Source organism: Pleurodeles waltl, chromosome 9, assembly GCF_031143425.1.
Source record: "Pleurodeles waltl isolate 20211129_DDA chromosome 9, aPleWal1.hap1.20221129, whole genome shotgun sequence".
NCBI lineage: Eukaryota > Metazoa > Chordata > Amphibia > Caudata > Salamandridae > Pleurodeles > Pleurodeles waltl.
The window spans coordinates 576,759,361-576,786,468 of NC_090448.1; the positions used below are offsets into that span (position 1 = coordinate 576,759,361).

The 27,108-nt window shown below is 45.7% G+C and overlaps 1 protein-coding gene across 1 annotated transcript in view; it reads right to left on the bottom strand.

Annotated features, from left to right (window-relative positions):
• LOC138259682 (cytochrome P450 2G1-like) overlaps positions 1–27,108 on the bottom strand; it is an 855,404-nt gene that overhangs the window by 253,169 nt on the left and 575,127 nt on the right. The window contains exon 6 of the mRNA XM_069207565.1: positions 25,596–25,737. Coding sequence (XP_069063666.1) covers positions 25,596–25,737 — 142 coding nt within the window. The remainder of the gene's footprint in view (positions 1–25,595; positions 25,738–27,108) is intronic.

Here is a 27,108-nt window from a genome sequence, read left to right on the forward strand (position 1 = left end):
ATCCCATTTAGCTTCCGCTAAAGACTTCTCTACCTTTCTTACTCTCCTCTCGAATTTCATTTGTTGTTGCTGCTTAGCTACCAACTGCCAAAATACTAATGCCTCGAACTGTGCTGGTCTCGGAAGAGGCTTTGATTCATATAGCGCCATCGGCAATTGCTCCAAAATTCTCAAATTTAATGCCCCATTCCCGGGAAATGCTAAGCTCCCAATTTTCTCTGTCAACTTGCACTATTGTTTTAACCAAAGACATGGCGCAACACCTCACTCTTCCATCACAATGTAAGCCGGTGTATTCTCCGGCAGTGTAGGCTCCCCTACATTTGCTCTAATGTAAGTATCTCCCCTTAGGGCACTCTTTAATGCCTTGACAAACTTCATCTTTTCTACTTTTATTTATTTGAAACCAAATCAGGAAATGACTTTTACTCCCAAGATTCCTTTCATCCACGTTCTCAGCCAATTGCCTCTCATGGACGGCTGCCAATCCATGCGTGACCCTTCTCACTAACCGACCTATCCCAATGCAGCTCCAATGACGTCACACTCATACGCACTGCGGCTGACAAAGTCTTGCGGCTCGTCCTCCTAAACTCCAATCCACTCAAAACTAATGCAAAATATTGCGATCACTAATCAAAAAACAAAAATCAAAAACAAATCTGCTGGTTTATTACAGGAAAGGTAACACAATCGCTTCAGAAAACTTACGGATTTTCACTGATGGCCCTTTTGCTCATTCAGCTATTCCTCTTTACCTGTCTCCCAGATTCGCAAGCAAAATTTGACCCGCAAATTTTTCTCTCAACTGATCAATGGGTCTGTCCTGGTGCACATAAGACTCGCCAAATCTCAGTTGAATTTTTTTTTCTCTCGCCCACTTAACTCACACACAGACTTGTTGACCACGCCCGATCAACCTGCTAAACCAGACAGATTACAACATATAACCAAGTGTCCCATACACTTTTCCAATATACTCCGGAGTCTTAGACCACGCAGGGTCCATACATCAACAACCATGTGGACAATTTGAGCACAAAGCGCCACACATATGTGAAGTTTGACGACTTCCCTACTGTCATACTGCGGAGTATGCACATTCCTACTAAAACTTCATCTGAAGTACGCAGACTCCCTAAATTCTCTCACATACGTCACAATTCACCTGCAATTTGCATAAACTGTGCGAGCGCAACTTATCTCTCTCACTCTATCTCTAGAATGCCGAGAACATACCCAACACCACTAGCAGGATCCAGGATCTGAGAAAGTCATTTCTTGGCTTAAGGGAACATCATTTTCTCTACATATGTCATCTTGAAAAACAAAATCCAAATCTCAATAATAGTGAACTCTCAACGTATCAATCTTAAACTATCACCATACTAGGAACACCTGTCACTCCATTCTGGACACCTATGGTAAGCTCTGGAAAAGGGTAACCAACAGACTCCTTACCCATACCACTAACACCCCATACCAGACACTTATGGCAAGCTCTTAAAGAGACTATCAGTCTGCTACCATAACGGTTAGCGCGTTGGTCCTTGATAAGTAAACTTACAAGGGGACGCGTATAGGTGGATGAACCTTTTCACTCGTTTAAGATGTTCTTACCATAGCTCCAGTACAGAACTGATAATCAATACACAATAATCATTTGTCAAATCAATATTCAATAATCAATAGAGTCAGTAATTATCACGCACCATGACTTTTCAGCCATGAATAACCACACCTTTAGTAAAAGTTTAGTAATTCTATTTCCATCATATTAACAATGCTAAAGTCATGTAGATTAATCTCAAAATCAAATCAGAAGCTCCAAGAATAATATTTATTAACCAAAAAGATGCAAGAAACACAATCTAATCAAAGCTTGAATCACAATACATTCTAAAGCATCAGTGCAAACCATTAATAAAGTCAGCTTCAATAATGCAATGCGATCCATAAAGTTCAGCAAACTAGTCTCTGCAAATTGTCAGTCGTCATGTAGAAAAACCTCAACTAACCCAGACTATGCAAAACAATTTAGAACTTGAATTTAGAAAAACATTTAGCTAAGGAAAACTAATTAAGACTGCGCAGTAGGTACCTAGAGAGAAAAGGCACAAAAATGCAATTCAGTCAGATTGTCATATCTACCTATCCACGGCATGGGTCAGCTATCAGAATCAGTCTTCGTCGTCAGGTCATCAATCGATCAGCAACACATCAGGCTCTCAGTCAGAGAGTGAGCCCAATGACAGAATCTCGAATCTCCTCTAAGTCTCTTCTTCTCTCCAAATCTGCATAAGTCTAATCTGAATCTTTCTCCTCTGTCACGTTGTTATATCAAAGTTACCCAAACTATCCCTTAATTTTCAATTGGTCAGTTAATTGTACGTTATTGCTCCATCCAATAATATGTTTGTCCCAAATCTATGAATTCTAATATTTCTCCTTTCACACAACGTTGTTTGGTTTGCTTTCCGATGTTCTCATCATCCGCCTCGTCAGGTATCAGTTTTGTTGCATCTTCTTCTCCAGTCAGTGTCTTCATTGTTCCCGTCCTGGGAAAGTACTTCTAGCACACATTACATACAGCTCGATACATTTTAAGGACACTGTCTCCTGTTAGTTGGTTCTCATGGAAAGCTTCTGCTAAGCATTTTATTAAAACAATGAGCATTTCACAGTTATTTCACTCTGTCAGCATTTTCTATTAAACGCTAAGAAATACAGCTTCTGTATGAGGCCTGGCAAAAGTAGGCCAAGACACTCACTAAATTAATAAGCAAGAACATATTTCATAACTCTCAATATGACATATTACTACATTAATCTAATATATTTTCAATATTACATATGTATTAATCATGTAATTAGTACATTTCGTGAACACTGGTGGCCATTCTTCGAGGTCACAATTTCGAACATGTACATTGTTTTTCTACGTTATTCATTTTCTACATAATTCATTATTCAAAATACATAAACACTAAATTTCTAATCAAGACATCTGCTTCAGCAAGAACTTAAGACTCTTTTCATCATTTTCTAAAGTGATATTTCAACGTATACTTATCAAATCTTGATCGTTTTGACCTGCATTTAATCAGATAAATATCCTATATTTTTCTAAACCTGTGTGGTGTATTTTTCTGGTGTTTATACTCTGTTATTGCATGATTTATTGCACAAATACTTTACACATTGCCTTCTAAGTTAAGCCTGACTGCTCAGTGCCAAGCTACCAGAGGATGGGCACTGGATAATTTGGATTGTGTGTGACTTACCCTGACTAGAGAGAGGGTCCTTGCTCGGACACGGGGTAACTTGACTGCCAACCAAAGACACCATTTCTAACAGTAAGCATCATGCACACTCTCAGGGTACTTTGCCAGCACACTGATGAACACCCCCAGATGGGCTACTATTCCCTGTATATTTATTGAGTAGGTATGCTTGCTATTGCAGTACAGGTGGGATGTTGCAGCAGGAGCCACCAGTTGCTCATGTGTGCAATCCACTGCCCTGAAGGCATGTGGGAAGGCAGCTATGGCATAAAAGCCTTGCTTGGGGTCCAGTTGTTGCTGTTGTGTCTTGGGGAACATGAGGTGTCAAGCTGATGATGGCATCCAGGACTGAGGGTAGGAATGGTGGAACAGTTAGCTGTGAGATTCCTGCCACACTGGCCGTGGTGGTCTGGTATGACCCAGATGTCAGCATGTGGAGGAATGACACCAGCCTGACCTGCACAGGAATGTTTGTGCACCTCTGTGATGTTGGCTGCAGCCTTGGTACAATCTGGTTCAGGAGCTGGATGATGGACTCGCTCCTGAACCTGTTGTAGGTGATGACCTCCTCCTCCATATGATCAATGAGGGTAGTCCTCTGGCTGTGGACACATTCCCTTCTCTTGCACTGCCTCTATGGTGGTGGTCTTGTTGGTGCTCCTAGCTGCAGTATGAGCAGCTCCATGACATAGTTGAGCTTGCCAAATTGTTTTGGTTATGTTCTGTTTATATACCAGTGCAAATGCATTATTTATTATCCTTGGGTTCCCGATGCTCAGAAATATTGATGCATTTCAGGCTCTGTGCGGCTTGTGAGGACGATGCATTGCTTTTCCATGAACTTGTAAATATCACTGTGTCAGTTTGGCTTTGGATTTTACGAAGGAACACCTACTTTGCATATTTTCAAGTGACCTGACACAGTCGGTTAAGGTGCAGGGAAATTCCGATGCAGGCTTATGAAAAGTGACGCATTGCCCTAGATGCATCACCTTGTAAATATGGAGTACTGTCAGCGCTGCTGATGCATAAAATAAATTACCCAATGGTGGCACAAGCTCCTTGTAAATATGCACCTAGTTGTGCTGTCATCCTTTAACAGGGGGGCGTTAGTTATGTGCGAAAAGGCAGAAGTATCCTTAGACTGACTGGTTTCGATCAAGGATTCCCAGGATAGATGCTTCAGTTCATCCTTCCTGGCCTTAAGTGCCAACCTGAAATCTCGCCTGCACCTACTCACTTCAGCAGGGTAGTGTGGAGTCCTAGGAAATGCTCTCAATAGAAGCTTATGTGCTTTAGTACAAGCACTAGTAAACCACCCAGATCTAGGGAGAATGGATTGGGGTGATGATCTAGTGATTGAGATTGTCAGAACGTTCTCAACGCCCTCATCGCTTGAACATGACTCATTTTATTTTAACTTGGGAAGCAGATTCCAGGGCCACGATCAATCACCTGAAATCTATGCAGTTATTCAGTTTTTTCCAATGTCCATCAGCTCTAGAATGTCTCTATGCATTTTGTCATCTATTTGCCTCTAGATTTAAAAATGCCATTTTTAGATTCAATAAAAACAAGAAAAACATCTTTCTAACTGGTGTAGTTGCTAGTACAAAATGTTTTCCAATTCCTTGCCCTTTGAACATAATAGGACTAGTTTGGGAAGTCTAGTCTCTACAGTCCTTTCAACCTGTTTTCACTCACAAACTGATGTGTTTGCAGAGTTCATTATTCAGAGTTAGAATCTAGGCCCAGGAAAAATGTAAATTATGCTGATGTAATATGCATAATTTTATGTTACACTTGTGATGTGAGACTCCAGAGCATAAGCTGTTATGCTGTGTTGAATAATTATGCCCCTGTGAGTGTCAAAACTATAGGGCGGAGTAGTAGGAATAGAAAAGACGCCCAGAACATGTGTAGCTGTTTTTTTTCTTACAGAAAATGTGTTTTTGGTCTCTCTTTTAGCACAAAATCTGCCCTTGTATCATGAATTGATGTGAAGGCACTTTTCACGTTATGGATATAGCGCTAAATTACAGATTTGTTTTTCATGCATTAAGGCATACTATTGATAATTTTCCTGAATTTTCATGTAAATATGTTTATTTTCCACAACCCTAGAAACTCTACCACGTGTTCCTCCGGTGTTACACCAGGCTCATGGTTTGCCCTACTGTTCCTGGTGCAGTTTGTGTAGAATATTTCTGTTTATTGTTTCTCTTTTGTCACATATTGTTTCCATCAAACTTTGTTGCCTCTGTTGCACTCTTCTTCCCAGGACAAATACCACTCTGAACAGAAAAAAAGTTGACACTATGTTCAGTGGCATTTGTCAGGCTGGATTCAGTCTAATCTAAAGCTAGCCAAAACTGTGCACAAAGAAACGGGTGGCTGAGAGTCAGCACAGTACTAATTATGAGCTGCACAATCAGAGTTGATTAACTACAAAGAACCTTACATCTCATGCAGAGAATATGGTTTGTAGTGGGTACCTTGGGTACTTACACCTTATACCAGGTCCAGTTATCCCTTATTAGTGAAATTTAGTAGTGTTCTAGCAGCTTAGGCTGACAGAAGTAGCTATAGCAGAGCAGCTTAGGGTGAACTAGGAGACATGCAAAGCTTCTATAATACCATTTAAAATTACACAGTACTTATACACAAGAAAAGACGATACTCAGTGTTACCAAAAATAAAGGTAGTTTATTTGGGTGACACCAGGCTAAAAATAACTTAGAGGCAACACTCCTTCTGGAGGTAAGTATTATACACAATATAAACACTAAACACCAAAATAAGGTAAGTAATTAGACATAGGATAGTGCAAACAATAGGAAATGCTATAGAATGCAATGGGAGAAAATAGGTCTAGGGGCAACACAAACCACATACTGAGAAAGTGGAATGCGAATCACGAATTCCCCCCTAGACAAGTGTAGTGTGTAGAGAATAGCTGGGAGAGTAAGAATAAAGGAAAGGTAAGTAAATTACCCCACCCTAGGGCCCAGAAAAGCAGGAGTAAAGTACTGCAAGTTTCCATAGGACACACCACAAGTCGTGATTAGAGTTATTGCAAGAACTAAGCAAGACAACAAACAACAAATGGTGGATTCCTGGACCTGAAGACCTGCAAAGGAAGGAGACCAAGTCCAGAAGTCTAAAGAAGTTCCAAGAAGGACAGGAGCCCCTGCCAACCCAGAAGAGGGAGCAAAAGAAGAGTCCCCAGTTGGATGAAGACTGCAGAAATGCACCCAAGGAAGATGTCAGCGTGATGCACTGGATGTCCCATGAAGAGAAGTTGGATGCAGGCGAGTTTTGGCGCTGGATTTCTCCCACAAGCCTTGGTTCCGGCAAGGCCGCGTTTTGCGTTGAAGTGGCGCTATCTGGACCCAGGAGTGACCTGGGGGCCTCAACTCTGTGTGAGGAGGATGAGGGGGCTCTCAGCACTTTAGAGAGCCCTCAGGATACCAGATAGCACCCACAGGAGTCCCAGGACATGGGGGCAAAGGAGGTGCAAAATGCGGTTGGTGCAGCACTACAAATGAAGGTCCCACGCTGCCGGAGAACAACTCAGCGAGTTGAGCGTCACAAGATAGAGTGCTGGGGACCTGGGACAGGCTGTGCACAAAGGAATTTTGCAAATAGTGCACAGAGGCCTCAGGAGGTGAAGAAGATGCAGTGCACCAGGGTACTCTCAGTCTCAGGGAAGGCTAGGTCTTACCTCCTCCAAATTGGGACAGCAGGACCTCAGGACAATCTGTGTTCCAAGGAGCACCCTCGATGCCAGGAGAGGAGTCCAAGAGAACCCGGTCGTCGACTTAGAAGGTGCCTGGGTGAGCAGGGAAGTGACTCCGTCACTCCACGGGAGACTTCTTCGATACTTCTGGTGCAGGGTGAAGACAGAGAGTCCCCAGAGGGTGCACGCGGTGTAAACCTTTGCAGTTGATGGCTGGAGCTAAAGTTGCAGAGGAAAAGTAGCCCTTAGGGATACTTTGTCACAGTTACAGTGGTTCCTGGAGCAGCCTGCGGTCGATCCGAGGTCAGAGGATGAAGTAGTAGTTGCAGAGGATTCCTGATGGAAACTTGCAAGCAGAATCTGACAAGAAACCCACAGGAGAGACCCTAAATAGCCCTGAGAGGGGGATTGGCTACCTTATCAGGTATGGACCTATCAGGAGGGGTCTCTGACGTCCCCTGTTGGCACTGGCCACTCATAGGCCTCCAGAGTGTCCCCACACCTTGGAAAACAAGATGGTTGAAGTCTGGGACACACTGGAGGAGCTCTGGGCAACACCCCTGGGGTGGTGATGGACAGGGGAGTTGTCACTCCCCTTTCCTTTGTCCAGTTTTGCGCCAGAGAAGGGACTGGGGGTCCCTGAACAGGTGTAGACTGGCTTATGCAAGGAGGGCACCATCTGTGCCCTTCAATACATTTCCAGAGGCTCTGGGAGGCAACTCCTCCCCAGCCTGTAACACCTATTTCCAAAGGGAGAGGGTGTAACACCCTCCACCCAAAGGAAATGCTTTGTTCTGCCTTCCTGGGACTGAGCTGCTCACACCCCAGAAGGGCAGAACCCTGTCTGTGGGGTGGCAGCAGCTGTAGCTTTAGTGCAAGCCTCAGAGAGCTGGTTTGGCAGTACTGGGGGTCCATGGTGGAGCCCCCAGGATGCATGGAATTGGCTCCCCAATACCCGATTTGGAATGGGGGGACAATTCCATGATCTCAGACACCTTACATGGCCATATTCGGAGTTACCACTGTGAAGCTACATATAGGTATTGACCTATACGTAGTGCACGCGTGTAATGGCATCCACGCACTCACGAAGTCCAGGGATTCGACCCCGGACAGCTTGGGGGCACCTTCGCTAGTGCAAGGGTGCCCTCACACTTAGTAACTGTGCACCTACCCTTCAGTAAATGAAGGTTAGACATATAGGTGACTTATAAGTTACTTAAGTGCAGTGAAATTGGCTGTTAAATAGTGTGTGCACTATTTCATGCAGGCTGCAGTGGCAGTCCTGTGAAAGGGTTTTTATGAGCTCCTTATGGGTGGCAAAAGAAATGCTGCATCCCATAAGGATCTCCTGGAACCCCAATGCCTGGGTACCTAGGTACCAGATACTAGGGACTTATAAGGGGGGTCCAGTGTGCCAATTGAAATTGGTAAATGAAGTCACTAGCCTATAGTGACAAAGTTAGAAGCAGAGAGAGCATAAGCACTGAGGTGCTGGTTAGCAGAGCCTCAGTGACACAGTTAAGCACTACTGACAACACACACATTAGGCCACACACTATGAGCACTGGGGTCCTGACCAGCAGGATCCCAGTGAGACAGGCAAAAACATATTGACATACAGGTAAAAATGGGGGTAACATGCCAAGAAAGATGGTACTTTCCTACACTGACCCAGACGGAGAATACACAAGCAGGAAGAGTCAAAGAGTGGTTTAAGCAAGAAAATGCCCACTTTCAAAAAGTGGCATTTTCAACCAGACAATTTAAAAACCAACTTTACCAAAAGCTGTATTTTAAATTGTGAGTTCAGAGACCCCAAACTCCTCATCTCCATCTGCTCTCAAAGGGAAACTCCACTTAAAAGTTATTTAAAGGCAGCCCCTATGTTAACCTATGAGAGAGATGATGACGCAACTTTTAATTTCTGTCTGATGATATATATGAACACGAATCACCATGCATCCACACATATTGTATCAGAACACTTCACTGGTGTTTTTTTTATTTTAGTTTACTATTCTAAGATGGCAGACACCCAGCTTGGTGCAGTGAAGTAAAAAATTAAAAGTGTCTTAATGCACATTGCTGAGAAAGGAGTGGGGATTTAGCATATTGCAGGAATTTGCAAATCCCCCCTGTAGGAGGCTGGCCTGGTTTGTAGTGGGTACCAAAGGTACTTACACCCTGTGCCAGGTCCAGTTATCCCTTATTAGTAGAATAGAGGTGTTTCTAGCAGCTTAGGCTGATAGAAGCTAGCTATGGCAAAGCAGCTTAGGCTGAACTAGGAGACATGCAAAGTTCCTTACTATACCACTTATATCATATGCACAATATCATAAGAAAACACAATACACAGAGTTACTAAAAATAAAGGTACTTTATTTTTATGACAATATGCCAAAAGTATCTCAGTGAGTACCCTCAGTAAGAAGGTAAGTAATATACACAAACCCAAAACAGGTAAGTAAGAGTAAGAAAAGTAATGCAAACAGTGTAGAATTACAATAGGATGCAATAGGTGAACATAGGTCTAGGGGCTACACAAACCATGTACTCCAAAAGTGGAATGTGAATCACGAATGGACCCCAGACCTATGGGAGCTTGTAGAGGGTCGCTGGGACTGTAAGAAAACAGTCAGAGTGTCCAAGATACCCCACCCCAAGACCCTGAAAAGGAGGAGTAAAGTACACCTACTACCCCTAAAGGACACAATAGTCGTGATAGGGGCATTCTGCAAGAACAACAAACACCAGCAAGGCACTGAAGGTGGATTCCTGGACCTGAGGACCTGCAAGGCAAGGGGACCAAGTCCAAGAGACGCGATAGTGTCCAGGGGGGGCAGGAGCCCAGAAAACCACGGATGAAGGTGCATGGAAGCTGCCTCCGGATGGAAGAAGCTTGGAATTCTGCAACAACGAAGAAGACTAGGAACTTCTCCTTTGGATGGAAGATGTCCCACGTCGCTATGAAGGTTGCAGAAGTGTTCCCACGCAGAAATACCGCAAACAAGCCTTGCTAGCTGCAAGGGTCGTGGTAGAGGTTTTTGGGTGCTGCTGAGGACCAGGAAGGACCAGGATGTCGCCACTTGGAGGAGGAGACAGAGGGGGGTGCTCAGCAACTCAGAGAGCCCCCACAGAAGCAGGCAGCACACGCAGAAGTACCGGAGCAGGCACTTAGAAGATTTGTGATCCAGAGCTGGCTCAGAGTCACAAACGAGGGTTCCACGATGTCGGAGGCGAACTCAGAGGGTTGAGCACTGCATGCCGGAGAGCTGGGGACCCAGGCTAGGCTGTGCACAAAGGAAATCCTATAAGTGTGCACAGGAGCCGGAGCAGCTGCAAATCACGCAGTACACAGGTTTGCAGTCTAGCATGGGGAGGCAAGGACTTACCTCCACCAAACTTGGACTGAAGGATCACTGGACTGTGGGAGTCACTCGGATAGAGTTCCTGTGTTCCAGGGACCACACTCGTCAGGGTGAGAGGGGACCCAGTGGACCGGTGATGCAGTCTTTTGGTGCCTGCGTTAGCAGGGGGAAGAGTCAGTCGACCCACGGGAGATTTCTTCTGAGCTTCCAGTGCAGGGTGAAGGCAGGTGACCCCCAGAGCATGCACCACCAGGAAACAGTTGAGAAAGCCGGCAGGATTAGGCGCTATAATGTTGCTGGTAGTCGTCTTGCTACTTTGTTGCGGTTTTGCAGGCGTCCTGGAGCAGTCAGCGGTCGATCCTTGGCAGAAGTCAAAGCAGAAGATGCAGCGGAACTCTGGTGAGTTCTTGCATTCGTTATCTGAAGAATTCGCCTGAGGAGAGACCCTAAATAGCCAGAAAAGGAGGTTTGGCTACCAAGAAAGGAGGATTGGCTACCGAGAGAGGTAAGAGGCTATCAGAGGGGGTCTCTGACGTCACCTGCTGGCACTGGCCACTCAGAGCAGTCCAGTGTGCCCCCAACACCTCTGTTTCCAAGATGGCAGAGGTCTGGGACACACTGGAGGAGCTCTGGGCACCTCCCCTGGGAGGTACTGGTCAGGGGAGTGGTCACTCCCCTTTCCTTTGTCCAGTTTCCCGCCAGAGCAGGGCTGGGGGTTTCCTGAACCGGTGTAGACTGGCTTATACAGAGATGGGCACCATCTGTGCCCATCAAAGCATTTCCAGAGGCTGGGGGAGGCTACTCCTCCCCAGCCCTTCACACCTATTTCCAAATGGAGAGGGTGTAACACCCTCTCTCAGAGGAAATCCTTTGTTCTGCCTTCCTGGGCCAGGGCTGCCTGGACCCCAGGAGGGCAGAAACCTGTCTGAGGGGTTGGCAGCAGCAGCAGCTGCAATGGAAACCCCGGAAAGGCAGTTTGGCAGCACTCGGGTTCTGTGCTAGAGACCAGGGGGATCATGGAATTGTCCCCTCAATACCAGAATGGTATTGGGGTGACAATTCCATGATCTTACACATGTTACATGGCCATGTTCGGAGTTACCATTGTGACGCTATACATAGGTAGTGACCTATGTATAGTGCACGCGTGTAATGGTGTCCCCGCACTCACAAAGACTGGGGAATTTGCCCTGAACGATGTGGGGGCACCTTGGCTAGTACCAGGGTGCCCACGCACTAAGTAACTTGGCACCCAACCTTCACTAAGTGAAGGTTAGACATATAGGTGACTTATAAGTCACTTATGTGCAGTGAAAAATGGCTGTGAAATAACGTGGACGTTATTTCACTCAGGCTGCACTGGCAGGCCTGTGTAAGAATTGTCTGAGCTCCCTTTGGGTGGCAAAAGAAATGCTGCAGCCCATAGAGAACTCCTGGAAACCCAATACCCTGGGTACCTGGGTACCATATACAAGGGAATTATATGGGTGTACCAGTGTGTAGGAAAGTACCATCTTGCCTGGCATGTTACCCCCATTTTTCACTGTATATATGTTGTTTTAGTTGTATGTGTCACTGGGACCCTGTTCACCAGGGCCCCAGTGCTCATAAGTGTGCCTGAATGTGTTACCTGTGTAGTGACTAACTGTCTCACTGATGCTCTGCTAATCAGAACCTCAGTGGTTATGCTCTCTCATTTCTTTCAAATTGTCACTAACAGGCTAGTGACCAATTTTACCAATTTACATTGGCTTACTGGAACACCCTTATAATTCCCTAGTATATGGTACTAAGGTACCCAGGGTATTGGGGTTCCAGGAGATCCATATGGGCTGCAGCATTTCTTTTGCCACCCATAGGGAGCTCTGACAATTCTTACACAGGCCTGCCACTGCAGCCTGAGTGAAATAACGTCCACGTTATTTCACAGCCATTTTACACTGCACTTAAGTAACTTATAAGTCACCTATTTGTCTAAACCTTTACCTGGTAAAGGTTAGGTGCAAAGTTACTTAGTGTGAGGGCACCCTGGCACTAGCCAAGGTGCCCCCACATTGTTCAGGGCCAATTCCCTGAACTTTGTGAGTGCGGGGACCCCATTACACGCGTGTACTACATATAGGTCACTACCTATATGTAGCTTCACAATGGTAACTCCGAATATGGCCATGTAACATGTCTAAGATCATGGAATTGCCCCCTCTATGCCATCCTGGCATTGTTGGCACAATTCCATGATCCCAGTGGTCTGTAGCACAGACCCTGGTACTGCCAAACTGCCCTTCCTGGGGTTTTCACTGCAGCTGCTGCTGCTGCCAACCCCTCAGACAGGCATCTGCCCTCTTGGGGTCCAGCCAGGCCTGGCCCAGGATGGCAGAACAAAGGACTTCCTCTGAGAGAGGGTGTTACACCCTCTCCCTTTGGAAAATGGTGTGAAGGCAGGGGAGGAGTAGCCTCCCCCAGCCTCTGGAAATGCTTTGTTGGGCACAGATGTGCCCAATTCTGTATAAGCCAGTCTACACCGGTTCAGGGGACCCCTTAGCCCTGCTCTGGCGCGAAACTGGACAAAGGAAAGGGGAGTGACCACTCCCCTGACCTGCACCTCCCCTGGGAGGTGTCCAGAGCTCCTCCAGTGTGCTCCAGACCTCTGCCATCTTGGAAACAGAGGTGCTGCTGGCACACTGGACTGCTCTGAGTGGCCAGTGCCACCAGGTGATGTCAGAGACTCCTTCTGATAGGCTCCTTCAGGTGTTGCTAGCCTATCCTCTCTCCTAAGTAGCCAAACCCTCTTTTCTGGCTATTTAGGGTCTCTGTCTCTGGGGAAACTTTAGATAACGAATGCAAGAGATCATCAGAGTTCCTCTGCATCTCTCTCTTCACCTTCTGCCAAGGAATCGACTGCTGACCGCGCTGGAAGCCTGCAACACTGCAACAAAGTAGCAAAGATGACTACTGCAACTCTGTAACGCTGATCCTGCCGCCTTCTCGACTGTTTTCCTGGTGGTGCATGCTGTGGGGGTAGTCTGCCTCCTCTCTGCACTAGAAGCTCCGAAGAAATCTCCCGTGGGTCGACGGAATCTTCCCCCTGCAACCGCAGGCACCAAAAAGCTGCATTACCGGTCCCTTGGGTCTCCTCTCAGCACGACGGTCCCTCGAATCCAGCAACTCTGTCCAAGTGACCCCCACAGTCCAGTGACTCTTCAGTCCAAGTTTGGTGGAGGTAAGTCCTTGCCTCACCTCGCTAGACTGCATTGCTGGGAACCGCAACTTTTGCAACTACTCCGGCCCCTGTGCACTTCCGGTGGAAATCCTTTGTGCACAGCCAAGCCTGGGTCCACTGCACTCTAACCTGCATTGCACGACTTTCTAAGTTGGTCTCCGGCGACGTGGGATTTCTTTGTGTAACTTCGGGTGAGGACCGTTTCACGCATCCTCATAGTGCCTGTTTCTGGCACTTTTCTGGGTGCTACCTGCTGCTAAGAGGACTTCTTGTCTTGCTCGACGTCCCCTCTACCTCCTGGTCCAATTTGCGACCTCCTGGTCCCTCGTGGGCCACAGCAGCGTCCAAAAACGCTAACCGCATGATTTGCAGCTAGCAAGGCTTGTTGGTGGTCTTTCGGCGGGAAAACACTTCTGTGCGACTCTCCACGGGGAGAGGGATCCGTCCACCAAAGGAGAAGTCTCTAGCCCTTTTCGTTCTTGCAGAAACCTCTGCTTCTTCTGTTCAGTAGAAGCTTCTTTGCACCCACAGCTGGCATTTCCTGGGCATATGCCCATCTCCGACTTGCTTGTGACTTTTGGACTTGGTCCCCTTGTTCCACAGGTACCCTAGATTGGAAATCCATCGTTGTTGCATTGTTGGTTTGTGTCTTTCCTGCATTATTCCTCTAACACGACTTCTTTGTCCTTAGGGGAACTTTAGTGCACTTTGCACTCACTTTTCAGGGTCTTGGGGAGGGTTATTTTTCTAACTCTCACTATTTTCTAATAGTCCCAGCGACCCTCTACAAGGTCACATAGGTTTGGGGTCCATTTGTGGTTCGCATTCCACTTTTGGAGTATATGGTTTGTGTTGCCCCTATCCCTATGTGTCCCCATTGCATCCTGTTGTAACTATACATTGTTTGCACTGTTTTCTAAGACTATACTGCATATTTTTGCTATTGTGTATATATATCTTGTGTATATTTCCTATCCTCTCACTGAGGGTACACTCTAAGATACTTTGGCATATTGTCATAAAAATAAAGTACCTTTATTTTTAGTATAACTGTGTATTGTGTTTTCTTATGATATTGTGCATATGACACTAGGTGGTACTGCAGTAGCTTCACACGTCTCCTAGTTCAGCCTAAGCTGCTCTGCTAAGCTACCATTATCTATCAGCCTAAGCTGCTAGACACCCTATTCACTAATAAGGGATAACTGGGCCTGGTGCAAGGTGCAAGTACCCCTTGGTACTCACTACAAGCCAGTCCAGCCTCCTACATTGGTTGTGCAGCGGTGGGATAAGTGCTTTGAGACTACTTACCACTCTTGTCATTGTACTTTTCATAAGAGAAAAATATACAAAACAAGCTCAGTGTATATACACATAGCCAAAAAGTTTTGCATTTCCTCTTTTCACTCTTTTCTAAGTGCTGAAAAGTACTTCTAACTTTCTAAAAAGTTCTAAAAAGTTTAAAAAGTTTTTTTCTCTGTATTTCTAAAAGCTCTGACAAACTTTTTTCTCTTTTTCTATCACTTTAACTCTCTCTAAAAATGTCTGGCACAGGCCAAAATGTTGATCTGTCCAAACTTGCATATGATCACCTTAGCTGGAAAGGAGCAAGGAGTCTCTGCATAGAGAGAGGTTTGAGTGTAGGGAAGAATCCTTCCTTGGAACTGTTACTTAACATGCTTAGAGAACAGGATAAGGCTAGAAGTGCCCCATCTGTTGAAAAAATAGCTAATGGTTCCCAATCTGATCCAGGGACTCCCCCAGGAAAAGATTCAGGAAAGAAACTTCCTAGCCTGCCCATTACTAGACAGTCTAGCATAGTTGGTAATGATGAAGAGCCACACCATACAAATAGTGTTGTCTCACATCATAGCAAAAGTATTTATTCACACCACAGTGGTACTGATGTTTCTGTTAGCCAAGCTGCTAGGGTGCCCTCTGTAAGGGACAGGTCTCCTTCTGTCCATTCTCACCATACTTCTGTTTCAAGGCATGTCCCTCCCACCCACCCTGATGACAGATTGTTAGAAAGGGAGCTCAATAGATTGAGAGTGGAACAAACCAGACTGAAGCTCAAGAAGCAACAGCTGGATTTGGATAGACAGACTTTAGAAGTAGAGAAGGAGAGACAGAAACTGGGTTTAGAAACCCATGGTGGCAGCAGCAGTATTCCCCATAGTCATCCTGCAAAAGAGCATGATTCCAGGAATCTGCACAAGATAGTTCCCCCTTACAAGGAGGGGGATGACATTAACAAGTGGTTTGCTGCACTTGAGAGGGCCTGTGTTGTACAGGATGTCCCTCAAAGGCAGTGGGCTGCTATCCTATGGCTATCATTTAGTGGAAAAGGTAGGGATAGGCTCCTTACTGTGAAAGAAAATGAAGCTAATGATTACAAAGTTCTTAAGAATGCACTCCTGGATTTTTTAGGGCTTAACCACTGAACAGTACAGGATAAAGTTCAGAGAGACCAAAAAGGAGTCTTCACAAGACTGGGTTGATTTCATTGACCATTCAGTGAAGGCCTTGGAGGGGTGGTTACATGGCAGTAAAGTTACTGATTATGACAGCCTGTATAACTTGATCCTGAGAGAGCATATTCTTAATAATTGTGTGTCTGATTTGTTGCACCAGTACTTGGTGGACTCTGATCTGACCTCTCCCCAAGAATTGGGAAAGAAGGCAGACAAATGGGTCAGAACAAGGGTGAACAGAAAAGTTCATACAGGGGGTGACAAAGATGGCAACAAAAAGAAGGATGGTAAGTCTTCTGACAAGGGTGGGGACAAATCTAAAAATGAGTCTTCATCAGGCCCACAAAAACACTCTGGTGGGGGGTGGTGGGTCCAAATCCTCCTTTAATCAAAACAAAGAAAATAAACCATGGTGCTATTTATGTAAAGTAAAAGGCCATTGGACAACAGATCCCAGTTGTCCAAAGAAAAGCACCAAGCCTCCTACCACTACAACCCCTACTGCTACCCCTAGTGTCCCTACTAATAGCAGTGGTGGTGGGAGCAAACCTACTAATAGCCAATCCAAGGGAGTAGCTGGGCTCACTATTGGTAACATAGTTGGGGTTGGCCTTGTTACGGAGGCCACAGAGGCTGTGTTAGTCTCTGAGGGGGCTATTGATTTAGCCACCTTAGTTGCTTGTTCCCTTAATATGGATAAGTACAAGCAACTACCCCTAATAAATGGTGTTGAGGCTCAGGCCTACAGGGACACTGGAGCCAGTGTAACTATGGTCATAGAGAAACTGGTCCACCCTGAACAACACCTACTTGGTCACCAGTACCAAGTAACCGATGCTCACAACAACACACTTAGCCACCCCATGGCTGTTGTTAATCTCAACTGGGGGGGGGTTACTGGTCCAAAGAAAGTTGTGGTAGCCACAGATTTACCTGTAGACTGTCTACTAGGAAATGATTTGGAGACATCAGCTTGGTCAGATGTGGAGTTGGAGGCCCATGCAGCAATGCTGGGCATCCCAGGGCATATTTTTGCTTTAACAAGGGCTCAGGCCAAAAAGCAAAAAGGACAGGGAAGCTTGGATCCTGGAACAATGGACCAAGTGCTCCCTAAAGCTAGGGCTAGTAGAAGCAAACCACTTCCTACTATCCCTCCCTCTACAGTGGATTCAACTTCTGAGGAAGAAGAATTCCCTCCATGTTCAGAACCTACACCAGAGGAGCTGGAAGCAGATACTGCTGAGCTTTTGGGTGAAGGGGGGCCTGCCAGGGAGGAGCTGAGTGTGGCACAGCAAACCTGTCCCACATTAGAGGGTCTAAGACAGCAAGCTGTCAAACAGGCTAATGGGGATGTCAGTGACTCTCACAGAGTTTACTGGGAGGACAACCTCTTGTACACTGAGCATAGGGATCCTAAACCTGGAGCTGCCAGGAGATTAGTGATTCCTCAGGAGTACAGAAAGTTCCTCCTAACTCTTGCCCACGACATTCCCCTAGCTGGGCATCTAGGACAAATGAAAACTTGGGACAGGCTTGTCCCCTTGTTTCATTGGCCTAGGATGTCTGAGGACACAAAAGAATTTTGTAAGTCCTGTGAAACCTGTCAAACCAGTGGCAAGACAGGTGGCACCCCAAAGGCACCCCTTATGCCACTGCCTGTGGTTGGGGTTCCCTTTGAAAGGGTAGGGGTTGACATAGTTGGCCCCCTTGACCCTCCTACTGTTTCAGGCAATAGATTTATCTTGGTGGTAGTGGACCATGCCACAAGATACCCTGAAGCTATTCCTTTAAGGACCACTACAGCTCCTGCAGTGGCAAAGGCCCTCCTGGGAATATTTTCCAGGGTGGGCTTCCCAAAGGAAGTAGTATCAGACAGGGGAAGCAATTTCATGTCTGCATACTTAAAGGCCATGTGGAAGGAGTGTGGTGTAACTTATAAATTCACTACACCCTATCATCCACAAACAAATGGACTGGTGGAGAGATTTAATAAAACTCTCAAAGGCATGATTATGGGGCTCCCTGAAAAACTCCGCAGGAGATAGGATATCCATTTACCATGCCTCCTTTTTGCCTACAGGGAGGTACCCCAGAAAGGAGTGGGCTTCAGCCCATTTTAACTTCTTTTTGGACACCCTGTTAGGGGTCCACTCACACTTGTAAAGGAGGGTTGGGAACAACCTTTAAAAGCTCCTAAGCAGGATATTGTGGATTATGTACTTGGCCTCAGATCAAGGATGGCTGAGTACATGAAAAAGGCCAGCAAAAACCTTCAGGCCAGCCAAGAGCTACAGAAGCAATGGCATGATCAGAAGGCTGTTTTGGTTCAGTACCAACCAGGGCAGAAAGTGTGGGTCTTGGAGCCTGTGGCCCCAAGAGCACTCCAAGATAAATGGAGTGGACCCCACACAATTGTTGAGAAAAAGGGTGAAGTCACCTATTTAGTTGACTTAGGCACTGCAAGGAGTCCCCTTAGGGTACTCCATGTAAACCGCCTGAAACCCTACTATGACAGGGCTGATCTCACCCTGCTCATGGCAACTGATGAGGGACAGGAAGAAGACAGTGATCCTCTACCTGATCTCTTCTCTTCCACAGAACAAGATGCTCTTGTGGAAGGTGTAGTTTTGGCTGATTGTCTTACTGCTGAGCAGAAAGACCATTGCATAAACCTCCTAGATCAATTCTCTGAACTCTTCTCTACTGTGCCAGGTACCACTTCTTGGTGTGAGCACACTATAGATACTGGAGACAGCTTGCCTGTCAAAAGTAAGATCTATAGGCAGCCTGACCATGTCAGGGACTGCATAAAGCAAGAGGTCCAGAAAATGTTAGAACTAGGAGTGGTTGAGCACTCTGAAAGTCCATGGGCTTCTCCTGTGGTACTTGTACCAAAACCCCATTCCAAAGATGGAAAGAAGGAAATGCGGTTTTGTGTAGACTATAGAGGTCTCAACTTGGTAACCAAAACTGATGCTCACCCTATACCCAGGGCAGATGAGCTCATAGATACACTGGCATCTGCCAAGTATCTAAGCACTTTTGATTTGACTGCAGGGTATTGGCAGATCAAATTATCAGAAGATGCTAAACCTAAAACTGCATTTTCAACCATTGGAGGACATTACCAGTTCACTGTAATGCCTTTTGGATTGAAGAATGCACCTGCCACTTTTCAGAGGTTGGTGAACACAGTCCTGCAAGGGCTGGAGGCTTTCAGTGCAGCATATCTGGACGATATAGCTGTCTTTAGCTCCAGCTGGGATGATCACCTGGTCCACCTATGGAAAGTTTTGGAGGCCCTGCAAAAGGCAGGCCTCACTATCAAGGCTTCAAAGTGCCAGATAGGGCAGGGTAAGGTGGTTTATCTGGGACACCTTGTTGGTGGGGAACAGATTGCACCACTACAGGGGAAAATCCAAACAATTATTGATTGGGTTCCCCCTACTACACAGACTCAAGTGAGAGCCTTCCTAGGCCTCACTGGGTATTACAGGAGGTTCATTAAGAACTATGGCTCCATTGCAGCCCCTCTTAATGACCTCACTTCCAAGAAGATGCCTAAAAAGGTATTATGGACAGCAAACTGTCAGAAAGCTTTTGAGGAGCTGAAGCAGGCCATGTGCTCTGCACCTGTCCTGAAAAGCCCTTGTTACTCTAAAAAATTCTATATCCAGACTGATGCATCTGAATTAGGAGTAGGGGCAGTCCTATCACAACTTAATTCTGAGGGCCAGGATCAACCTGTTGCTTTAATTAGTAGGAGGTTGACCCCTAGAGAAAAGCGTTGGTCTGCCATTGAGAGGGAGGCCTTTGCTGTGGTCTGGGCTCTGAAGAAGTTGAGGCCATACCTGTTTGGCACTCACTTCATTGTTCAGACAGACCACAAACCTCTACTTTGGCTAAAACAAATGAAAGGTGAAAATCCAAAATTGTTGGACTATACAGTGGAACATAGACCTGGGAGTAGCCACTCCAATGCAGATGGACTCTCCAGATATTTCCACTTAGACAATGAAGACTCATCAGGTCATGGCTAGTCTTATTGTCCTTCGTTTGGGGGGGGGGGTTGTGTAGGAAAGTACCATCTTGCCTGGCATGTTACCCCCATTTTTCACTGTATATATGTTGTTTTAGTTGTATGTGTCACTGGGACCCTGTTCACCAGGGCCCCAGTGCTCATAAGTGTGCCTGAATGTGTTACCTGTGTAGTGACTAACTGTCTCACTGAGGCTCTGCTAATCAGAACCTCAGTGGTTATGCTCTCTCATTTCTTTCAAATTGTCACTAACAGGCTAGTGACCAATTTTACCAATTTACATTGGCTTACTGGAACACCCTTATAATTCCCTAGTATATGGTACTAAGGTACCCAGGGTATTGGGGTTCCAGGAGATCCATATGGGCTGCAGCATTTCTTTTGCCACCCATAGGGAGCTCTGACAATTCTTACACAGGCCTGCCACTGCAGCCTGAGTGAAATAACGTCCACGTTATTTCACAGCCATTTTACACTGCACTTAAGTAACTTATAAGTCACCTATATGTCTAAACCTTTACCTGGTAAAGGTTAGGTGCAAAGTTACTTAGTGTGAGGGCACCCTGGCACTAGCCAAGGTGCCCCCACATTGTTCAGGGCCAATTCCCTGAACTTTGTGAGTGCGGGGACACCATTACACGCGTGTACTACATATAGGTCACTACCTATATGTAGCTTCACAATGGTAACTCCGAATATGGCCATGTAACATGCCTAAGATCATGGAATTGCCCCCTCTATGCCATCCTGGCATTGTTGACACAATTCCATGATCCCAGTGGTTTGTAGCACAGACCCTGGTACTGCCAAACTGCCCTTCCTGGGGTTTTCACTGCAGCTGCTGCTGCTGCCAACCCCTCAGACAGGCATCTGCCCTCCTGGGGTCCAGCCAGGCCTGGCCCAGGATGGCAGAACAAAGGACTTCCTCTGAGAGAGGGTGTTACACCCTCTCCCGTTGGAAAATGGTGTGAAGGCAGGGGAGGAGTAGCCTCCCCCAGCCTCTGGAAATGCTTTGTTGGGCACAGATGTGCCCAATTCTGCATAAGCCAGTCTACACCGGTTCAGGGGACCCCTTAGCCCTGCTCTGGCGCGAAACTGGACAAAGGAAAGGGGAGTGACCACTCCCCTGACCTGCACCTCCCCTGGGAGGTGTCCAGAGCTCCTCCAGTGTGCTCCAGACCTCTGCCATCTTGGAAACAGAGGTGCTGCTGGCACACTGGACTGCTCTGAGTGGCCAGTGCCACCAGGTGACGTCAGAGACTCCTTCTGATAGGCTCCTTCAGGTGTTGCTAGCCTATCCTCTCTCCTAAGTAGCCAAACCCTCTTTTCTGGCTATTTAGGGTCTCTGTCTCTGGGGAAACTTTAGATAACGAATGCAAGAGCTCATCAGAGTTCCTCTGCATCTCTCTCTTCACCTTCTGCCAAGGAATCGACTGCTGACCGCGCTGGAAGCCTGCAACACTGCAACAAAGTAGCAAAGACGACTATTGCAACTCTGTAACGCTGATCCTGCCGCCTTCTCGACTGTTTTCCTGGTGGTGCATGCTGTGGGGGTAGTCAGCCTCCTCTCTGCACTAGAAGCTCCGAAGAAATCTCCTGTGGGTCGACGGAATCTTCCCCCTGCAACCGCAGGCACCAAAAAGCTGCATTACCGGTCCCTTGGGTCTCCTCTCAGCACGACGAGCGAGGTCCCTCGAATCCAGCAACTCTGTCCAAGTGACCCCCACAGTCCAGTGACTCTTCAGTCCAAGTTTGGTGCAGGTAAGTCCTTTCCTCACCTCGCTAGACTGCATTGCTGGGAACCGCGACTTTTGCAACTACTCCGGCCCCTGTGCACTTCCGGCGGAAATCCTTTGTGCACAGCCTGCATTGCACGACTTTCTAAGTTGGTCTCCGGCGACGTGGGACTCCTTTGTGTAACTTCGGGTGAGCACTGTTTCACGCATCCTCGTAGTGCCTGTTTCTGGCACTTCTCCGGGTGCTACCTGCTGCTAAGAGGGCTCCTTGTCTTGCTTGACGTCCCCTCTACCTCCTCGTCCAATTTGCAACCTCCTGGTCCCTCCTGGGCCACAGCAGCGTCCAAAAACGCTAACCGCACAATTTGCAGCTAGCAAGGCTTGTTGGCATTCTTTCGGCGGGAAAACACTTCTGCACGACTCTCCACGGCGAGAGGGATCCGTCCACCAAAGGGGAAGTCTCTAGCCCTTTTCGTTCCTGCAGAAACCTCTGCTTCTTCTGTCCAGTAGAAGCTTCTTTGCACCCACAGCTGGCATTTCCTGGGCATATGCCCATCTCCGACTTGCTTGTGACTTTTGGACTTGGTCCCCTTGTTCCACAGGTACCTTAGATTGGAAATCCATCGTTGTTGCATTGTTGGTTTGTGTCTTTCCTGCATTATTCCTCTAACACGACTTCTTTGTCCTTAGGGGAACTTTAGTGCACTTTGCACTCACTTTCCAGGGTCTTGGGGAGGGTTATTTTTCTAACTCTCACTATTTTCTAATAGTCCCAGCGACCCTCTACAAGGTCACATAGGTTTGGGGTCCATTCGTGGTTCGCATTCCACTTTTGGAGTATATGGTTTGTGTTGCCCCTATCCCTATGTGTCCCCATTGCATCCTATTGTAACTATACATTGTTTGCACTGTTTTCTAAGACTATACTGCATATTTTTGCTATTGTGTATATATATCTTGTGTATATTTCCTATCCTCTCACTGAGGGTACACTCTAAGATACTTTGGCATATTGTCATAAAAATAAAGTACCTTTATTTTTAGTATAACTGTGTATTGTGTTTTCTTATGATATTGTGCATATGACACTAGGTGGTACTGTAGTAGCTTCACACGTCTCCTAGTTCAGCCTAAGCTGCTCTGCTAAGCTACCATTATCTATCAGCCTAAGCTGCTAGACACCCTATACACTAATAAGGGATAACTGGGCCTGGTGCAAGGTGCAAGTACCCCTTGGTACTCACTACAAGCCAGTCCAGCCTCCTACACAGTGTGCCAATGTGAATTGGTAAAATTAGTCACTAGCCTGCATTGACAATTTTAGAAAGCAGAGAGAGCATAAACACTGAGGTTCTGGTTAGCAGAGCCTCAGTGATACAGTTAGGCACCACACAGGGAACACATACAGTCCACAAACTTATGAGCACTGGGGTCCTGACTAGCAGGATCCCAGTGACACATATCAAACACACTGACAACATAGGGTTTTCACTATGAGCACTGGGTCTTGGCTAGCAGGCTCCCAGTGAGACAGTAAAAACACCCCGACATACACTCACAAACAGGCCAAAAGTGGAGGTAACAAGGCTAGAAAGAGGCTACCTTCCTACACCCCGGAAAAAAAATATATATAAAAGAACATGAGGACAGAAGCAAGAGGTGAAGTCTCTCTATACCAATGAGGTGCTGAAAGCAACGCTAAGGAGAGATGGCAGAAGAGCAATAGAGATGTTCAAAGGGTTGAAAAAACACAGAGCACGTTGGCAAGGGTCTGGAGGAGCAATTGACAAGTTGCAAGGAGCAGCATAATTGATATGGAAGGATGGGATCTGAGGTGAAAGCAGAACATGAGAGAGAGTGCAATAAAGCATGTGCTTCTATGGAGTGCTGCCAGAAGCAAACATTAACTGAATGTATGCAGCTGAAAGATTCAACTAATCCTGTAAACTGTAAATCAGCTATGCAACCAGGGAGGGAAAAACACAAGCAGAGAAAGGAAAGCCATTGAATAAGTAGTAAGGAAATGAAATAGATAAGAAAAACAACCAAATATGAGCAATGGGCATTCTCAAAGCTCACATAATGCACTAGTGATGTAGGCACTAGTTGCCTCATTTACAAGAACTGACGCATCACTGTGTTCTAGTAGTGATGCACCAAAAAACACATCGCTGCTACAATGGTAAAAAATGGTATGTTGTGTAAAAAATATTTATGACACTATGGATGCATCAAATTTAAAATACGGCGCTCCATGTGGTAGGGTCCATGAATGCGTCAGAAATACTGACACAAACGGCGGAAGGATGCTGCACTCAAAAACTGACACATTGCTGAAGTTAGCGTCAGAACTGGCACAACTTCAACACAGACTAATGTGTGAGGACCAATGTAAAAGACTGTAAAATGGTTCATTTCACCATCTACACGTTTACATTGGTCCTGGATGTAAGAAGTAATGTATGCAGTATGGCTATGTGTCACATTACAATGGGCATATTCTATGTATGTTTATGCAGAGACCTCAGTAGTTGGAACACAGGGGGTCATTATCCACCAAACTCCTGACAGGGTGGGCGCTGCCTACGCGGCGACCTACCCGCCGGAGTTTTTATGAGGAGTTTTATGAGTTTTCCCGCTAGGTCGGCAGGCGGGAAACAGGCTACAGCATTGCTTGTGGCTCGTAATTGAGCCAGCGGCAAGGCTGTAGCCAGCAGGGTGCACCAGCACCCTTGCAATGTTCACTGTCTGCAAAGGGCAGTGCAGGAGTCCCCCTGTGGCCCCCTGCACCGGTTCTTGGACAGCCTTTTCATCGGGGTGCTACCACCATGAAAAGGCTGGGTGAGAACATGGTCTTAATCCACAGGGCAGCGCTGCATGCAGAGCTGCCCTGGCAGATTACGATCTCCGCAAGGTCAGGCCACCGGAATCCATAATCCTGGTGGAGCTGGTGGTTGGACCGCCAGGGTGGTAATGTGGCGTTCGGACCACCGCATCTGCAGCGGTTCAGACCACTAGTGCGAGAGTGGCAGTCGTAGGGACCCCCATAGTGAGTGAAAGTTAATTGTAAGTGTATATAATTATGAGGGTGTAGTGTGACTTCAAATGGCCAGATTCCTGTTTTAAAGCCACTGTGTCAGTCCCTACAGCTGGGTTTTTGTGGCGAAGGAATTCTGGCGCATTGCAGGCTATGCATGAGGCATCTTGAAGAAGTGCCAAAAGAGGAAAATCTTCTAAACACCACTGCATCAGTTGTAAGTGACTTTTCTGATGGAACGCCCACTCTGCATACATTAAAATGTGTGTGATGCAGCTGTATCCCACACAGGTTTTTTTAATGCAGCGCCAGAAAAGTGATGCATTCGGCCAAATACATCACTTTGTAAATATGGAGTTAGAACAGCGTTCCTCCGGGTTCAAAAAAAGTATGCAACAACAGCACAAGCTCCTTGTAAATAAGTCCCAAAGTCTTTCACCAGCAGCTACATAAAGCTGTCTGTAGATGAGACCTAAAATAAAAATACAATTTTGTAATTACTTCTCTAAATGTTTAAGTGAGTGATGCCTGAATATGTTTGCATTGCTACTTAATTTATAATTGCCAAAACATATATAGTTCTTGTACGTACGATTAAGTTGTGAAATTACTTTGCTAATTACAAATCTTTATGTAGAAAATGGCTTGCATTTTAATGAATGTTCAATTTTTAATTGTATATTAGTTTATAAAACCTGTAATCTGTGGATATTTCAGAAGATTCAGGAAGCCGCATCTCAGGGTGGTGCCGACAGTCTCTGTTCCAGCAAAGAATAGATTTTCAATGCATACTATCAAGTTCTTCATGTTGAACTCAGATGAAGGATTATGCTTCTCCTAAAGATAATAAAATGCTAGTGGTGAAAACTACAAGAAGGGATTAAAAATCAACTAGAGCATTTCATGATAGTAGCAGTGAAAAAGGTTCCCTGTTTCAGAATTCCTGTCTAGCTCTGGTCTACCTTAGAGTGTTAAGGTTAATGTTGTTCTATATATCTGCGGTGTAACATGAATGAGGTACCCGTTGTTGTCTATGCTTCAGAGATAATTTATCGTTTTCTCTACTACAACTACATACCTTTAAATTGTTAAATGGTACAAACATTTCACTGTGGTTTGTTTTTAAGCCCTTGAATCATAAAATGCTTTATAAGTCATATATTGATGATGATGCTGTTATGACTGCATACCACAAAATTACTTGGGTAACATTCCCGTTTTCTATTTGTGAAGTGTCCCTTCCTGTAATTCGCCCCACATAAATTCGCATCCATTTGCTGAAAATCCTAATTGGAGTCAAATCAGTAACAAAGTGCTAAGCAATAATCATTGACTTCCAAATTCTGTCATGTCTACTCAATTTTTCTGTAAAAAAATGAATAAATATATTACTTTAAAATATAGATATATATATATACATATATATATATATGTATATATATATATATAATATACATATGTATGTATATGATATATATATATATATATATATATATATATATATATATATGTTTTTTAAAGTTTAGTGTTACAATTTAAATAACAACCGCAACAAAATGTCATCACATATGTAAACATAGTAAGTGTGTCTCCTCTTGTACCGAACTCAGGCACGTGTTCCTGCTCCCATCCCCGAACAGCACCAAAACACTTATTTAGAGCAGACAGAGTGAAGTTGATGAAATGAGCCAATGTTCCAGGCAGCACGCAGTGTGGGGTGGTAGATAATTTGGACAGTCAAAGATGCCTTTATAAGGAGTCGTCATTATAGAATATTAGAAGGCTCGACAGCAGCAGTCTGTTCATCCCGAATGGCATGCATCTAGAGGTCCACTCACGAAGTCCAGGGATTCGGCCCGGACAGCGTGGGGACACCTTAGCTAGTGCAACGGTGCCCTCACACTTAGCACCTAGCCTTCAGTAAATGAAGGTTAGACATGTAGATCGTATAGACTTATACGTACGTTACTTGAGTGCAGTGAAATTGGCTGTGAAATAGTGTGTGCACTATTTCACGCAGGCTGCAGTGGCAGACCCGTGAAAGGGTTTGTTGAGCTCCTTAAGGGTGGCAAAAGAAATGCTGCAGCCCAAAAGGATCTCCTGGAACCCCAGTGCCCTGGGTACCTAGGTACCACATACTAGGGACTTATAAGGGGGGTCCAGTGTGACAATTGAAATTGGTAAATGAAGTCACTAGCCTATAGTGAC